General features: G+C 36.6%; 1 protein-coding gene across 1 annotated transcript in view; it reads left to right on the top strand.

Annotated features, from left to right (window-relative positions):
* The window catches only part of ATM (ATM serine/threonine kinase), a 57,717-nt gene that overhangs the window by 29,777 nt on the left and 9,552 nt on the right, over positions 1–18,388 (top strand). Inside the window, exons 38-54 of the mRNA XM_068181386.1 lie at positions 2,176–2,263; positions 2,622–2,777; positions 3,556–3,664; positions 4,445–4,533; positions 4,629–4,731; positions 5,752–5,900; positions 6,938–7,042; positions 7,554–7,673; positions 8,556–8,790; positions 10,558–10,725; positions 12,638–12,757; positions 14,103–14,320; positions 15,035–15,242; positions 15,870–15,983; positions 16,407–16,565; positions 17,721–17,859; positions 18,220–18,302. Coding sequence (XP_068037487.1) covers positions 2,176–2,263; positions 2,622–2,777; positions 3,556–3,664; positions 4,445–4,533; positions 4,629–4,731; positions 5,752–5,900; positions 6,938–7,042; positions 7,554–7,673; positions 8,556–8,790; positions 10,558–10,725; positions 12,638–12,757; positions 14,103–14,320; positions 15,035–15,242; positions 15,870–15,983; positions 16,407–16,565; positions 17,721–17,859; positions 18,220–18,302 — 2,363 coding nt within the window. The remainder of the gene's footprint in view (positions 1–2,175; positions 2,264–2,621; positions 2,778–3,555; positions 3,665–4,444; positions 4,534–4,628; positions 4,732–5,751; positions 5,901–6,937; positions 7,043–7,553; positions 7,674–8,555; positions 8,791–10,557; positions 10,726–12,637; positions 12,758–14,102; positions 14,321–15,034; positions 15,243–15,869; positions 15,984–16,406; positions 16,566–17,720; positions 17,860–18,219; positions 18,303–18,388) is intronic.

Below are 18,388 nucleotides of genomic sequence, written 5' to 3'. Positions count from 1 at the left end.
TCAACCAAGAGCGATAAAAAGCAGTTTCCACCTGAATTTTCCCCTTGGAGAAGACTGACCCTTTCTTTAATTACTGCCTAATACTGACAGTGGTCTTCCTATACATTCAGAAGACCTGTTCCATTCCAGCAAAATAAAAGGAAGTTGTAAGCAAAAGAACTGCACCAGAGTATGAGAAAGGCAGTAAGTTCATTTTAAAGAAAAGCACCATTTAAACAAACTGTTCCTGTCCTTTCCAATTATATTATGGTTGAAGTTACCAGAAATCTGTGTAAACGGAAGATCTTTGTTGTTAGACACTGGAAATGATACATACACTTTTTTCAGGAGCTGAAATAAATATAGTAACTTCAGGTTAGGGTAGGTTTGTTTTCTGGTTTGATTTGGTTTGAGTGTTTTTGGTGCAGTAGCTACTGTGTTATATCTTCTAACTCCATTCCTCAGTGACAGATCACCAAAGGAGTCTGTACAATGTCTTTCAGTCTCTTTACAGGCAAGTCATGCAAGCTTCAGGTTGCCAGAGAGGAAGGGGAACCCTTAGCATTGCAGTTTTTACTAAGAGTGGTGTAAATAACACTAATGATGCTAGGTGTATTTTAAAGTGCTCTCTTGGATGCTCACTAGGCTGGACTGAAATACTGGAACAGTATTCTTTCACATTCTTGAATGTAGATAACAAGCTCTTTCTACAACTCACAAATTTATGCTCAGATATACAGAGTGACCCAAAATGCTCTAATAAAAATATGAAGAGATTTTTCCTAGTTCAAGAAACTTGCAGTTAGTTCAACAATACCAGTGAGCAAATGATGGGGGCCCTTTCAAGCGTTGTGATTCACAGAACCACAATCACTTAGTTTGGAAAAGACCTTTGAGATCCTCGGTTCCAACCTGTGGCTGTGCACTACCACATCAACTACACTATGACATTGAGTGCCACATCCAGTCTTTCCTTAAACACCTCCAGGGACAGTGACTCCAATACCCCCCTGGGAAGTCGTTCCAATGTCTAATCACCCCTTCTGTGAAGAAATTCTTCCTAAAAAGAATTCTACCCAGGGAATCTTACTGAGGCAATAAATGCAAAACAAAAACAAAAACACCAAAAAACAAGAACAAAAACAAAAACAAAAAAAAAAGGAAAGACATACAGAAGCTTCAAATTGAGTTCTCCAGATGAAAAACTGTCCTGGTAACAAAAAAGATACCCAAAACCATGAAGAAGCACACAACTCATTGTATGACAGATTGTTTACAGATAAACTGGAGGTGCAGAAGCCAACAGAACAAAGATATGTTAATTCTAAAATTGGAGTGATAGAACATCAGTATTCGAAGCAAGAATTTTAATCGTTTTCAGGGAGAAACTGTTATCCTGTGAAAACAAGGAGAAAACTCTTCCTGGAAAATCTAGATAAATTTCATTCCAATCCATCAGGATCCAAATGAGAAAAAACCAAGCGGTTAGATATGGGAGAATTAAATGCTTCTGAACACATTCATTTTCTTTCTGTATCAGAAAGATACTTTTTAATGTGGCTTTTGCATTCTTTAGAGGAAATTGCTACTACTGCACCTTACTGTAATGTAGTAGTAATCAAATCTTTTCTTGTATGCTCCCTGCTTCTTGCTTCTTGCAATTGGTAATTCAGAAATGACCAGAAGAATGAAGAAATTATTAACCCAAATACCAGAACACAACCTGTAGCTGTCTGAATTTTTTTTAATCCAGAAGCAACACATGGAAACATAGATTCTTTGCAAGTATGTACCTGTATGTGGAAAGTAGGGGGTTTTGTGTATCCATACACAAATATCTGCAATACAGTAATTTAATAAGTATTTCTGTGACTTTGGAATAACGTATATGGTGGAAGCCTAATGGCAGAAGTCTGTTACAGAGCTTTTTGCAATGATGGTAGTTCATCTCTGAATTCTGTAAGAAGAAATAGAATCCATAAACTAATAATACAAAGATAATTTCATCAAATTGTAGTACAAATTACTATAATCTCATGTAAGAATACATTTTCTGACAAGCTGTTAATTTTGGAAATGCAATTCAAGGTAGTTTTTAGTTATTTTCTTGACTGCAAAATAGACCTTTTTATTTTGTAAATGAATATGATATGACAAAAGTTCATTTTATTCTTTCCTTTGAAATATACATCCCAGATCAAGAAACCCAAAATTTTAGAAGTTTGGATAAAGTATCTCGACGAGCCATGCTTGCTGTTGTTGATTACTTGAGAAGACAAAAGAGGTGAATCCAAGCTTTTCAAAACATTGCCTTAATTTAATTGTGACTGTTCAAAGATCTGTTGGTGCTCTAGATTAAAGAAAAAGAACATGGTAGAGAACATGTTGGTTAAAAGAAAAGATATGGTAGTGATCTTGCATTTGTTATAGAAGTGATATGGCTACCCTTAAAGGCTACCCTTAAACTGTGCTGAAAGAGTTTTCTAAAACCTTTTTGTCTGATAAACTTCTTGTGGTATGGGTTTTCCAGGGGTTAAGATAAAGTTAACCTTTGGAAAGCTTTATAGTTAATACTGGATTTATTTTGTTTAATGCTAGAGAAAAGATCTGTTACAGCAGTATTAAAGTCTTTATTTAATCAGATCTGTTTCAGGTACAGTTTTTGATGACAGCTTCTGGCTAGATCTGAATTATCTGGAGGTTGCTATAGCAGCACAGTCTTGTGCTGCTCACTTCACAGCCTTGCTCTATGCAGAAATCTACGCAGACAAGATAAACAGGGACAAGCAGCAAGAAAGGTAGGAGGAGACTGCCTTTCTTGAGGTTTCTTGACATTTCTGGTTAAACGAATCATGTTTTGTGTGTCCCAGCAGTGTTTTGGTTTTAGTTATATGAAATGTCAAGGGAGCTGTAAAAATATTCCATAGCTGTCTATATGGACATGGAAAATATTTCCACTTCTGAATGTGATCCAAGCCTCAAAACAGTGTCATGTTGACTTGTAATCTGAAACTTTTCTTAGCGTTGTTGGTTAAATTACAGCCAGAAGTTAATCAAGGGGAGAAACTAAACCCCAGAATGATGACCAGAATTCTGTGAATAGAGCTAAATGATCCTTGTAGGAGCTTTCTTCCATAACAGACAATTATCTTTGTTTTCTGGTCTGGCAAGGTCAAAATATGGAACTAGTTTAGGTTTTGTGACAAACCACTGTCAGGTAGTGAAAATACAATAAAAGTTTGATTGTATGCACACATATTAACTAATTGCTTTTATTCTTTCACAGAGGAAAAAACACTTCAGGCATTCACAAAAGCAATTTGATTTAATAAAAGATTAGACATTACAAGGTGTGTGTGAGGGGGTTCTCCAAAAAAGCACCTCAGTGTTAAAACTCCTTGATGTTGATATTCACAGCTCAACTGATCACTTCCTCATTCGGATGGAGAGCCATACTGAATAACCTGGGATTATGGCAGTCTTGCATTTATTATTTGTGCCCCTTTTTTCTTGAGTGTTGTCTCAGAATTTCTTTAGTTCTCTATATGAAATTTCATATTGAAACATTTCTTTTAGATCTTCTTTTAAAGCAGCTAAGAGTTTGACATTTGAAGAGGAAAGTCAAAGAACACCTATTACTACTTTGAATGAAAAAAGTAAAGAAGAAACTGGCCTAAGTTTGCAGGTACTTGTGTGTGCTTCCTAATCTGAATGCAAACCATCTCTTATAACTACGATTAACAATAGGTTTCATCTTAGCTGAGGGTAGATCTAATGGAATTCCAAAAATGTGTTTTAAAGTTCTCCTTATACTTTAATTCAAAGTGAACTCAGTTGTTTTCCAGACAAATTGAATTGAGTATTTGTTCACCTGAAACACTAACTAACTGGCAAGTCTGAAATCACAGCAAAGCAGGCTTTGTTTCCCAGAAAAACTGACTTCAGGGTGGTAGCCAGCCAATTATTTTTCAGTTTGTTTTGTCACAGGTATATATTCACTAAAAATCAGCAAGTGATGTAGAAGTTGTAATTATCAAAACCAAAGTAGTATTATCTCCTTCAGGTTTATTTGATATATCAAAACAGATCCAGTAGCCTTTTCTAAGTTACTTCTTTCCATAGTTTGTTATTCCAGAGCTATGCTTGTGTGACTTTCAAAATGCATTGCTTAGTTGGTGTATCTGATGCTCATTTACTACTATTGCCTTTTGCGCTTTAACTAGCCCACCTAAGGCTCAGCTCTAGATCTTTAAAAAATAAATTAGCATTGAAAGTAGGCCTGAAGAGTTTGGCTAGACTGCGTAACTTTTTTTCCCTGTCATGATAGCAGGCTCAGATACTACATAAAGGAAAATCAAGCAATGATGTTACCTGTAAAAACATTTATAAACTGATATGATTTATGTAAAACTAACTTGAGCTGGTTCCAGAAAAATAGTTCTTTGTTTTGTGGTGCATGTTCTAGGACCTTCTCATGGACATCTATAGAAGCATTGGAGAACCTGACAGTCTTTATGGCTGTGGTGGAGGAAGAATGTTGCAGCCATTGGCACGGTATAATTTATTCATGTTCTTATGTTCTTTAAAAGCATTGCTTTCATTTACTAATAAGGAACTTAAATTGAAAACTTCTTTTTCACTTACAACAGGATAAGAACATATGAGCATGAAGCAGTATGGGAGAAAGCCCTTGTAACATATGACCTTGAGACAAGCCTCTCTCCATCTACTCGCCAGGCAGGAATAATAGAGGTAATATTACTTTACAAGAGGAAGTGAGTGTGAGAAGTAATATACATCATAGTGAGTCTAAAATAGTTTTAGGAAAGTGATCTCTTTGGTCATTAAGTCTAGCCCATTGTCGTAGGCATCCAAACTGTGTAATATAAGACAACTCAGTTTTTCTTCTGAAAACATTAAGATTCTTAGTCCTCTTGTCACTCACCCATAATACCCATCATGGGTAATGAATTTTGTGAAATACTCAAAAATAAGTATCTTCAATATTAGTCCAGATTTTGGCCAGCTCCTAAAATGACAGGATATAGAAAGTAATGCATTTGGTTATTTTTGCTATATCATTCTTCAAACCTCTCCATTATGAAGCCGTAGTTTTTCTGATACAGTAGATAAAAAGAATTGATGTTGTTTTGAGTCCTTAAAATGCATTGCTTTTTTAGTCTAAAAATGTTAATACCAGTTCTATAATAATGTAGCACTAATGTATATGTTTCCTCTCATTTAATTTTCCTATGGTACTTTTAATTTCTTACCACAAATTATTTAGTATCACTGTTAAATTCCATTGCATTTTTTGTTCATAGTGGCTTGACATGTAACCTGATTAATTGGTCACAATCATAAAGACATTATGGCCTTCAAACAGATAGAAATTATGGGAAATCTTTTCAGATCCTCATCAGGAGAAACAGCTCATTAAGAAGTAAAATTCATTTTGACTTACCACCCAGGAATGATGGCCTGGAGAAATGTGTGCTGATAGGTAATCTGAAGCAGAGTGCGAAAATTTATTTCAAAGAATGCCAGCCACAGTCGTGGCTAAAACCATTTTCCTGGAGTTGCAGATGTTGTTGTGTGATTGGTAGTCTTACTAAAAAGTTTTCATTTTACGTGTAGAGTTTAGAAATAGTTATGGTCCTGTCTTTCCTGCAAAGGGTTCTTTGCTTCCAATAGTAAACAAAGCCCTTAAAAAATACCAATTCAGTTTAATAAAGGCGGAAAATCCATTTTGAGTAATTTTTTTAATTCCAGGCTTTGCAGAATTTTGGGCTTTGCCACACTCTTTCCATGTACTTAAAAGGGTTGGAACATGAAAACAATGAGTGGTGTGCAGAACTCCAGGAAATACGCTACCAGGCAGCATGGAGGAATATGCAGTGGAGCCATATCTCTTCTGTCAAGTAAACCACCTTATCTTTTTGCTAGTTCTTTAAGCAAAAGGCAATAGGGTCAGATCCAAGCAAGAAAAGACAAGATTAGAATATAGTTTTTGTGAAGCAGGTCACCTAATTAATCTTAATCACTGATTTGAAAAGCAGTGTTTTTCACTTAGACTTGTCTGGTTTGAATGCATATCACTTTTTGTCTTCCTGGGAAACTGTACACAGGGGATTCTTCTTTTTGATTGTTCATAATGCTATACTGAAATCTTCCATTTTTGACTGATATAGCAGTTGTATCTTAAGTACGAGAGAGGGATAGAGAGAGCTTTTAGTATCTAATTTATAAGAAAATAGGGAAAATATTACTCAGTAAGCCACGAGAGGTTATCAAGTCCTGGGTAAGCAAACACCAGTATTGATTCATGGCTACTCCCCAACAAAGAGTAATGGCTTGGAGAGAGGATACTGCTGGATGCCTGACAGCAGTTATTTGTTATGTCTGACCAGGATCTAGTGTGAACTCTGTTCTTCCTTAGTACAGCTGCATCATTGCAAGTTTAGGAGGAATACAGAATAGACTCAGTGTGTTTTGGCAAAAGCAAAAAAAAGTCACGTGATGGGATCTTCAGTAACTCCTACATCCACTGTTAGTAGTCAGGAGAATTTTTCTCCTAAGACTCTTACAAACAGGATGGGGAACAAAGGAGCAAACTCTTTGTGTGCTCGTTCTCTTCTCCTGCACCATCTTAAGATCATTGTTTAGACACACCTGGAGAACTTCACAAATGGCCCGTTGAAGGGCATATGCCATGCCACAATCAGAACAAACTTTGTATAGGTGAGCTAGAACAAGATTTAAGAACAGCTAGAATTTATAAAACACTAAATTAATTTAAATGTAAAGCATTGTGTGATTGTTTTTATTGTGCAAAACAGCAACCTAATTGCAGAAAATGTACAACTAAAAATATTTGTCATAAACAAAAAAAATTACTTATTTATAGAGAAATACGGTTTTCATTTTATTCTATGTTAACTTTTGTTTTATTTGTTAGAGATGAAGCAGGAAGTCCAGGGTATCATGAGTTGTTATATGATGCTCTTCAGTCTTTACGAGATAAGGAATTCTCTGCTTTCCATGACAGTCTTAAAGATGCCAGGTAACAAATTGTATGCAAATACTGTGATGTTAGAAAGTGAGATGTACACAATGTGTTGTTTGTAGTCACAGGTTATGTATGAAAGACTATCAGCGGGTTTTATGGGCTCAAATAAAGACTCCTGCATAGGATAAAAACTACTTCCAGACCACAGCTCTACATTTTTTAACTTCAATTTGTCATCTGTGCATATGTGATTTGTGTGCTAATTGAAGATACATTTCCTGTACACATCCCTTACTTTGTGGACCTCTTAAGTGGATTCCAGTGCTGAGTGCTCTTCTTTAGCTGAGCTATCACATCGATGTTGGAGTTTCTGTGTCCTTACTGTGTTTTCATTTATTGACAAACTTAATTTTTTTGAATTTGAATGGTAGTATAAAGTAACTCTAGAATGAAGAGTTTTGTTGTTTAAATTCTGTTCACTGTATGGAAACTATGTTATGAGTATTTGGAATTACTTGCTGATACTAAATAAAAATAATCTACTATTTTTCTGTTAAATCCATAGAGTGAATGAAGTGGAAGAGCTGTGCAAGGGCAGTCTTGAGTCTGTTTATTCATTATACCCAACCCTTTGCAGACTACAGCTAATTGGAGAGTTGGAAAATGCAGGTCTGCTGTTCTCCAGGTGATTTCTTAAGATTGTTTCACACCACTTCCTCAGTTTTCAGGATTTTTCGTAATCAAGCATAGCACAAAATTTGAAATGACCTCAACAGATTTTATTCATCAACATCTCAAACTTCATATTGAAAATGACAAGGATTTTAGCTTCACTACATGAAGATAATTTTAGATTCTCTTTATTTCCAGACTGGCTTAATTTGCAGTCTAGTTTGAGTTATTTGATATTATGCCAATATAGCGTTTTAAATAATTGTTTTCTTTCCTTTATATTGAGTTCCCTCATACTCCAAGGCAGCAGTCATCTCTCCTAGCTTCTGGTTTACTCAAGTAGCTGAGTCCTCCTCTTTTAGTTTCTTTTCTAAAACTGTTTTCCATTTCCCTAGTGACATCCATAGCTTTACTGAAAGCTGTTTCAGTTTGAATAATTTTCTTCATGGACCTCTATTACCATCAGTATTCTTCCTAAATTCTTAAGGTTGCTTTTTAATCGCAGGAAGGTATTTATGTCTGTAGTGCTATTAACAGTGAATGTTCTCTGCTATAGTTCTGTCAGTTTGGTAGCTAATAGTCACCCTACAGTCTTTTCAGCAGCCCTTTGTTTGAGTGTGATTCCCTTTGCTGATGGACCTTTAACGGAAGTTTTTGATGCTTAATCAAGAATATTTACAGAGTAGTTCACCTCAGTGTTGTACTTCATGTTTGTTAAAACTGGTAGGTTTCCAGTTTAGTCTGCATATGGTAACCATTGTAGGGTTTTATGTCTATTTCTTGAAGTGTAGATTTTGAACTTTCCCAGCAGTTTACTTTTTTTTACTCATCTTGCATTTCACTGATATTTAGTGAGAATTAATAACAAGTCTTTTTTTTTTGGGAACAATTGCAGATCTGTTACTGCTCATCAATTGAATGACGTTTATTTGAAATGGCAGACACAGTCCCAGCTTCTCAAAGACAGCGACTTCCATTTCCAGGAACCTGTCATGGCTCTGCGCACTGTAATTTTGGAAATCTTGCTTGAAAAGGAGAGTGAAAATACCAAAAGAGAATGTATTAAAGACCTCCTGACCAAACACCTAGTGGAGCTCTCTAGATTGGCAAGAACTGCTAAAAATACTCAGGTAACAAATTTCAGGAAAGATCAGGAACAGATGTTTAGGTTTTTTTAGTTTATAAAAGAGCCTAATTTTTTCATAGTACCAATGATTAACTGTATTCTATGTTTATTCAATTAATCAATTAATCTGAGACTTAAATTATGTAGAATTTATTAATAAATTGTATTTATGGGCATGTTTTTTGAATTTTGTTCCTAAGTGTAAGCCACTGAATGAGGTAGATAATACAAAAATCACATTTCTAGTGAAAAATGCTCTTCTAGCTCTGTTTCTCATTTTGGTGCAGTTTTACATATCCAACTTTCACTTGCATCATATGTTGTAGTGTTCCAGAGTAAAACTGCAAAGATGACTCCATTGCATCTCTGTATATAGTGTTGTCTTCAAAGTTTCATACTCTCAAAACACCGTTGCACTGTTGTAAGTCTCTTTCTGTGAATGACTTTCTGGGATTTGCACTGTCAGTGGTTTTTTCAGTTGCTGATGCACTTAAGGTCCAGAGTCAGCCTTGGCTTGTTCTAGGTGATGCATCTGGATGAGTTACTCCACAAGAATTTACAGAGCAACAGTATCCTCCAAGGATCTCTACAGAAAATAGTTCCAGCTAAATACAGAACCTGGAAAGATGTTTAACACTTCACATATGCAAAACTAAATTAAACTTTGAATTCAGGAAGGTTCTAACTATTTTTATGAATAGGGATGAAATCAGTAGAACAGTGCTGTCTTCGATTTCATGAATTTGCAGGGACATTTTATTCAGTGCCTCTGAAGCTGTTTGGGAGAATGATTTCAGATGTTTTTGTCTCATGCCTGCCCAGCCACCAGCACTGTGGTGTGGCAAGCACATTTCTCTCTCTCTCAGGATTTTTCATAAAAGTACACAGAGAGAAATGAAAGAGAAAACAATTTCTGCTCCTTGTTTTTCTCTTGTGGAATGTGTATGGGGAATTGTTTACCTCGAGTGAGCGCTTGGTTGGATCATGGTGGATTGTTTGGGCCTGATGGCCAATGAGATCCACCTGGGTCTGGACTCTGGCGAACAGGGTCACGAGTTGTGAGTAGTTAGATATGATAGTTAGAAAAGTAGCATGTAGTTTTTAGTATCCTCTTTTATATAGTATATTAATGTATTATAGCATAATTATAATAAAGAAATCATTCAGCCTTCTGAACTGGAGTTAGACATCATCATTTCTTCCCGTTGCGTTCGCCAACATCTACAACACTGTGGCAGTGAAGCGTCCTGTAAGAGCCTCAATTTTGCTAAAAGCACAGCTTGCTCCTTGTGCTGTCAGAGTGATGACTGAGTCAGACAAAGTAGTGAGGATGGCACTTTACCAGCGATATATGTGAAGATGTAGGCATGCTGAAGAATTAGTATATGGTGGTGCCATTTTTAAAATTATTTTTCTATAATCTGTAATAATGCATGTAATAATGTAATAATAATTGCTATGCTACAAATCCATTATTCAGTAGGTACTGATTATAGAATTTCTCTACCTCCAGTTTAAAATGTTAAATATAGGTATTTTATTTTAGAGTTGTGAGGTTTGATTCCAGTCTATTTTTGTTGCAAATCAGGATTTCTGCAAGTATATAGAAAAATAATTTCACATCTTTGCTGCAAATATATTTTTTTATATGGATGGGCAGACTATGCTGCACAAATATAGAAAATGGAGACAGAGTTTAAAAACAAAACTTGCTGTGAGATACAGATATTTTACTTAAAGAATTGTTCATCATTATTTTTTTCAATTTCAGCTTCCGGAAAGAGCTATGTTTCAAATCAAACAACACAATCCGAATGGAAATGGAGTTTCTGAATGGCGACTTGAAGAAGCTCAGGTTTTCTGGGCTAAAAAGGAAGAGAGTCTTGCACTGAATATACTTAAAACAATGATAAAAAAATTAGATGCAGATTGGTTTCAGGTATATGCTACATAATGTATAAACTTACAGGAATGAAATTATTTAAGATCCTAATTCCACTTTCAGAAGTTTTCCCATAGAAGAAAATTAAAAGCCCGTCTGCAGTATTAAATACTAAATATGGCTTGTACTCTCAAAATGTCTGAAAGCAAAAAAAAAAATGTGTTAGCAAATCTTGGTAGGGGTTTTCAAAGTGAGTCTGTAAGATTGGCAAATGTAAGAATTCATTATTCATAGTCCAGCACTAAACCATGTTCCTAAGCACCACATGTACATGTCTTCCAAATCCCTTTTAAACAGGGATGGTGACTCCACCACTTCCTTGGGCAGCCTGTTTCAATGCTTGACAATCCTTTCAGTGATTAATATCCAATCTAAACCTCCCCTGGTGCATTTTGAGGCCATTTCCTCTTGTCCTACTGCTTTTTACATGAGAGAACAGATCAGCTGCCACCTGGCTGCACCCTCCTTTCAGGCAGCTGTAGAGAGTGATGAGGTCCCCCCTGAGCCTCCTTTTCTCGAGGCTGAACACCCCCAGCTCCCTCAGCTGCTCCTCACAGGACTTGTGCTCCAGACCCTTCCCCAGCTCCGCTGCCCTTCTCTGGACACGCTCCAGCCCCTCAATGTCTTTCTTGCAGTGAGGGGCCCAGAACTGCACACAGGATTGGAGCTGTGGCCTCACCAGTGCTGAGTACAGGGGCACGGTCACTGCCCTGCTCCTGCTGGCCACACCAGTGCTGATCCAGGCCAGGATGCCATCGGCCTTCTTGGCCACCTAGGCACACACTGGAGTATGTTCAGCTGCTGTTGATCAGTACCCCCAGGTCCTCTTCAGCTGGGCAGCTTTCCAGCCACTGCCTGGGATTGTTGTGACCAGGCACTTAACCTTGTTGAACTTCATACAGTTGGCCTCGGCCCATCAATCCAACCTTTACAGATCCCTCAGGATGATATTTGTTAAAATATGGTCTACAAATACTTGACTAGAACTTAATTGTGTGTACCACTGCAGTAAAAAAGCCTTTATGTCCATACCTTTATGTTCACTTGTGATGGCATTCTTTGAGAGTTGCTAAAGGATAAACCGTTAGCTGTGAATCCATGTATGTTCTGAAGGAATATCATACTTCAGAAATGCTGGATTATTTTGGGCCAAGTTCTCTATACATACCAGGGCAAAATCAAGAGTTTCTGCTCTTTGGAGTTTTGTAATCTCACCATGAATCAGTTGATGAGGCCCTCCAAAAAGTTTGGCCTTCCTTACATTTACCCTGTCCATGTAAGGAGAATTTGTGTTTTCACAGCCTATGATGTTAACATACATATTTCACAGTCAGTGTTGCCATCTTAGTCTTTAATATGTACCCTATATTAGAAGTATTTTGCAAACTTACCCTACTATAAAGTTAAAGCTGAACATCCAGTCTGGAGAAGAGTCCTTTGGAAACATGCTCTAGCATCTTCTCAAAACACTTTTAATCAAGTTTCCATGTAGAAGTCTGTCTGAAGACTTTGATGATCACACATGGTTTTTGTGGTTCCTGACTGTTACCTACAGAGTTGTCTGTGGTACTTTAGACTAACTGGGGATATTTATAAAATATTTTTTAAATTTTTGTTACATTTTGTCATTGGTTTATTCTGCTTTTGATTCTTCAAACTATCAGGTATTTTAAAATGTGCACTCTCCTTTTTGCCTTATGTAGAATGTGAATGTGATTTAAGGTTATTAACTGCTGTAGTTGTGGATGGGAAATGACTCTGTAGGTGCATTATGTGTAATAGGCCTCAATGATTGAGTTCTATGCAGGGTTTAAAGGCTTTAGAAATTTCCTACCTCATATGTAAAAGATATTTTTGTTTGATGACTCCTCCTGTTTAATTTTTTTTCCCAAAACTTGCTTTTTCAAAGGTTGAGAATGATCCTCACCTGAAATTGATGTATACAGAGTGCCTGAGGCTCTGTGGAACCTGGTTAGCAGAAACATGCTTGGAAAACCCTACAGTCATCATGCAGAAATACTTAGAAAAGGTGCATCCAGTCTTTGAAATGTACAATCTGTGAGAATGCTGTGTTAAAATATAGTGTTAAAATGTCAAGTAGATTTTTCAGTGCGGTCTTTATTTTTCTGTATTGAAAATATGGTTTCTTATATAAATATTATGGTTTTACATTGTATTGCGTAACACTGTAGTCTTTTTAAATGTTCAGAATCACGGTGAAATGTCTTTTATTGGCTTAGAAGTGCAGTGATTACAGCTGCTAGTCTAGTTTCCCTTTCCTGTTCCCTATCCCTGCCTCTTCCTTCTCAGGACCGATTATTCACTCACCAGCTTTTCAGTACAGCCATTGTATTTCAGAGAATCACAGCATCAATCAGGTTGGAAATCACCTCAGAGATCATGGAGTCCAACTTATGACTCAGCACCACCACATCAACCAGACCATGGCACTGAGTGCCACATCCAGTCTTTCCTTAAACTCATCCTTGGGATGGTGACTCCAACACCTCCCTGGGCAGCCCACTCCAGTGTCTGATCACTCTTTCTGTGAAGAAATTCTTTCTAATGTCCAACCCGAGCCTCCCCTAGTGCAGCTTAAGGTTAAGGTTATGTCCTCTTGTCCTACTGCTTGTTACCTGCGAGAAGAGCCTGACCTCCCACCTGGCTACACCCTCCTTTCAGGCAGTTGTAGACAGTGATAAGGTCACCCCTGAGATGCTGTAAAGTCTTGGTCTAGTGTTTCAAAGTGCTGTATTTTTTTTTGTTTTAAACTTTTAGCCAGTAATAGAAATTTGCCCGCTCCGCATTTCTTAATTTCATGCGAATTTGTGAAAATCAACATAGTTGCCTTTCTCTGTTGCTATTTATATACTTCACTCTTGATGATTTGAATCCATGACTTTCATTTATAATTTCCTTTACTTTTGGCACTTTTTGGACTGTCTTCTATTTTTTTTCTCACCATCTTGTGATACAAGGCTGTAAGACTATTTTAAAACTCATGGCTCATTACTGTAAAAGATAGATAAGCATGGGAAATTCCTGTATGGCTATTAAAGCTGTTTCATACAGGATAATCTTTTTTGACTGTTTACACTGAAACATTTCTCAAAGATTAAATTCACTTAGGAAAAAAATACTCAGCCTGTTAGATTCATGTTGTATGCATATTTATTCCATCGCAGGCAATATTAAATAATCTATTCAAGCAGATGACCATGCCTGAGCAGGGAGGGAGTTGAACAAGATGAGCTCCAGAAGTCCCTTCCAGCCTCAACCATTCTGTTTTTCTGTGAGGATAGAGTTTGGTCAAGTTTTATGCAGCAGTATTCATCTGATTATTGATCTTACCATTATTGTAACTTCTCCTTTAGGCTGTGGAAATTGCTGCAAGCCACAGTGGAGACAGCAGTGATGAGCTGAAGAAAGGAAAGATGAAGGCTTTCCTCTCCTTGGCTCGTTTCTCTGATAATCAGTACCAGCGAATTGAGAATTACATGAAATCCTCGGAGTTTGAAAATAAACAGGCGTTGCTGAAGAAGGCCAAGGAGGAGGTTGGTCTGATAAGGGAGCGTAGAGTTCAGACCAACAGGTGAGCATTAAATGGAGACTGGATACTATGGAACTGTCACAGGCTCCAGCTCTACTCTCTGGGCAGCAGGTGCAGCGTGGGTCACGTCTCTACAGCTGCATTTTCCCTTCTCCACAAAGCAGTGGCCAATCCAGAGTGCTTGTTGTGAATGGTTTCTGAATTGTGCCTGGACATGGTCTAGGTGTGTGCTGGATAGTGAGGGCCAAAACTAAGCCAAGGACGCAGTGTGGATGATCATGGCCTGGAATTCATGTGTATTTCCTGGATATGTTCAGTTTATTTGACAAAAATGTTGCATAGTGTAAATAAATGAGTTGGCATTTTTCTCTATTTCACATTTAGTGAGAGAATATAATTAAATTTAATACAGAATTCTTAAGGATTTTGTAAGAGCAACTGCAAGTGAGCAGAAAAGGATGAACTTCAGCTGCTTGAAACTGAAGTCGTTACACAAATGATCTATACTGGATATTCACATTTATACCAATATTGAGAAGACGACAGAAGACAGGAAGTTTTCTTACAGCAGTGGGTCTGTGTGCACATACAGCAAGGGAGTAGCTCCCACAATACAGTTTCTTAGTTTATTTTACTGTGCTTGTACATACAGAACTTAAAAAATGTTATATTAGTAAGTGAGAGACCTAGTGAATGCCTTGCTGTAAGTTCATTAAGAAATAGTTTATTGTTTAAACATGACATCTGTTCATGTAGATACACAGTGAAGGTTCAGCGAGAACTTGAGCTGGATGAAGGGGCAATACAAGCCCTGACCGAGGATCGTAAACGCTTCTTGTGTAAAGCGGTGGAGAACTACATCAGCTGTTTACTAAGTGGAGAAGAGCATGATATGTGGATATTCCGACTCTGTTCCCTCTGGCTTGAAAATTCTGGAGTTGACAGAGTCAATGAAATGATGAAGGTATATGTTTGCTCCATTTTTTTCCTAATGCTTTGGCAAATAAATATCCATCATCTCCTTCTCCTGTATTTCTAGAAGATGAATTATGTAGCTCCTTAACTTTTCTTGAAAACTCGCTTTTTCCGTTGTCATTGCTTATCAATTAGTTTTTCTTCAATGAGACCTGTAGTTCTCAATGTATTTTAATTTAACTTTATTTAGCATTTCAATTTGACAAGTCTGTATGATTAAACATATCTCATGATCGTTTACTGTGGTCCCCGTGTTCCTCACATACCTTGGAATCTTCCCATCTTCAACATCCTTTGGTACATTATTCTTGTTTATATGAAATATACTTTCAGGTGAAAAGCTGTGAAAGGTAGAATAGAAAATAGTACTCCTATGAAGGACTTGCAACATATAGGAGACATGGGCCAAGATTCACTGAACTGAATTGAGCCAAGATTGAACTAACTGAATTGCTGCTTGATCACACAGCCATGACAATTCTTAATTTTAAAGTATTTTGTTATTGTTACTATTGTTATTATTGTTGTTGTTGTTGTTGTTGTGGCAGCTTTTGTTAGGTTTAGTACAGCTAGTGTAGTTTAGTACTGCTCTCTAACTGAGTTTTCTCTCCTACAGAAAAATGCACAGAAGATCCCTTCTTACAAGTTCTTGCCTCTGATGTACCAGCTGGCTGCTCGAATGGGAACTAAGATGATGGGTGGTATAGGATTTCATGAAGTTCTGAATAATGTAATTTTTGCTTTTCTTATCTAAAGATACCTTGATTGGCTTGGTAGTGCCTATTTCTAAACAATATCCACCTTCCGCTGAGCAGTTACAGCTAAACTATTTACATTGGTGATAAGGGTGTATTAAAAATTAATGATGCCAAATCAGTATGATGGGGGAAAAGTATTGGGGACTTCTTTTATTTCTTAACTTTAAAAATCAACTTTATTGATTTTCTTGTAGTATAAGAGTAGTTTTATGCAGTTATAGAAATCTACTTTGAATGTTTTTTCAGTTGTGGAAATACTGTCTAAGTATTACCTTTTATTTCATCTTAGGAATCTTAGAAGTTCAAAAGAAATAATAATGTTAATTAAGAATTGTGTTTTTTTTTTTTTCTTCTATACTGTTTTCAATAATGGGATCTTTTTCTTTTGTTGGCAGCTTATGTCTCGAATTTCACTGGATCATCCACATCATACTTTGTTTATAATATTAGCTTTGGCTAATGCTAACAAAGATGAACTCCTCACAAAACCAGATACAATAAGAAGAAATAAGTTAATTAAAAATGCACCAAAAGAGATCTCCCAGCTTGATGTGGTGACTACAAAAACTTCTATTCTATTAATCACATTCAATCCTTTAATATTGTTAAAAAATGGAAAAACCCAAAACATGTAGAGGGGTATTTTAGCATAGAGCTCATTAGCAGACTTTTGTTATGAAGCAGTAGGAGGGAAACAGTACTTTTAATAATTAAAAAACCGCTTTTGTGCATACATAGGTAATTGTTATTGAAAGAAATCATTACAGGGTTGAGCAAAATCTGGTTAACGTTTTGTGCCACAAATAGCCCTGATTATTGCAGATTCTTGTGATAAAAGTCCCTGATGTGTCATTCTGTAAAAGGCATTTTAGATGCAAGAAAGACTTGAGTTTCTTTATTGTTGAAAGTACCTGCTGAATTGGGTGTTTTTTCTGCTTTGAGTGGTAACATGTTCCACCTAAGCCTTTTGCCTTGTGCAGTATATCTTTCGGTCCTTGATATGTTAAAAGCCATACTGACAGGTAATACTGAACTGAATTGTGATTTCATGTTAATGTTTTTGCTTAATTTTTGTTTAATTTGTCTTTGGAGTCATCCCACATCTAAAGCGTTACCCCTTCTTTCCCACATCATTGTAGCCCTGACATGGTTTGTTTTCATTGTCGTCTTACCCCCCACACTGATACATTTTTTCACTACATTTTTATGTGGCTTTTTTTTTTTTGCCTTTCTCTCACATCTGTAGTTTTTTTTTTTTATTCCCCCCCTTAGGATTGGGATTATGCTAAAGTTAGTCTCTCAGAGCCAGGCACAGAAGGAATGCATGGACAGGTTTCTGTCTTTTGCATACAAGATTTTTTTCTTCAGCTGGGAGGAAATAACAGAAGCAGGCAGAACATCTAAAAACCTGTCTGTCCTTTTTTCTGGAGAACTTTTGCATGTCTTTTGTGCTTTGCCTGGACAGGTTTGCTCCTTCTCCATTGCCAATAATATTTTACACTACTCATTATCTCAGATTAGACAGCACAGAATTTTTCCTTATAATTATTTCAGGTCATCTCACAAAGGGCTATCCATTGCTGCAGTTTGCTCTGTTTTCATAGGACAGATCTCAATTGTACTTAATTGACTGCATGTTATGATGCATGTTTAATATTAAAAAATGTAGTTTACAAGATCTGATGTTTGTTTTCCTTGGGTTTTTTTAGGACAGAATGGAAGCTGCCAGCACGATAATGAATATTGTAAGGAAAAGAAGAGCTCCTATGGTTAGAGACATTGAAGCACTTTGTGATGCTTACATCACATTAGCAAATTTAGATGCGACTCCATGGAAATCTCAAAGAAGTAAGTCTTGGGGAAACTATTTTTTGTTTTAATAATGAAGATAGGTTTTATTTTTTCAGATTAAAAAGTGTATTTCAAAATACTGATGTTTAGTTAAAAGAGGTACTAGCATTGTGTTCTATTTTTGATAGATATAGAATGTTGTCTGGATTAAAAGTCATAGTAATTACTTGCACTGTAGGACTCAGACCCTTAGTATGAAACTCCAAAAATCACCAGTTGTGCTGTGATAATCTTCATCAGCTCAGTAAAAGTATGCAGTGAGGTTTTGGGTCCCAAAAGCAATGTAAGCTGGGTTTTGTCAATTCAGGTGTATTTTGTAGCTCTGAATTTAAAAATATTAATTCCTCTTAATTACAGAAGGAATAAGTATTCCAGCTGACCAGCCAATCATTAAACTGAAGAACTTGGAGGATGTTGCTGTTCCTACCATGGAAATTAAGGTGACTGAAGTTGAAAAATTATGCACTATAATACCATTATAGAATCATCTTCAAGCTTTTGTAATGGCAGTCACCTCTTCATCCAG

Source organism: Anomalospiza imberbis, chromosome 2 (assembly GCF_031753505.1).
Source record: "Anomalospiza imberbis isolate Cuckoo-Finch-1a 21T00152 chromosome 2, ASM3175350v1, whole genome shotgun sequence".
In the NCBI taxonomy this organism is placed as follows: Eukaryota; Metazoa; Chordata; class Aves; order Passeriformes; family Viduidae; genus Anomalospiza; species Anomalospiza imberbis.
This window is presented reverse-complemented; position numbering and strand designations above follow the sequence as displayed.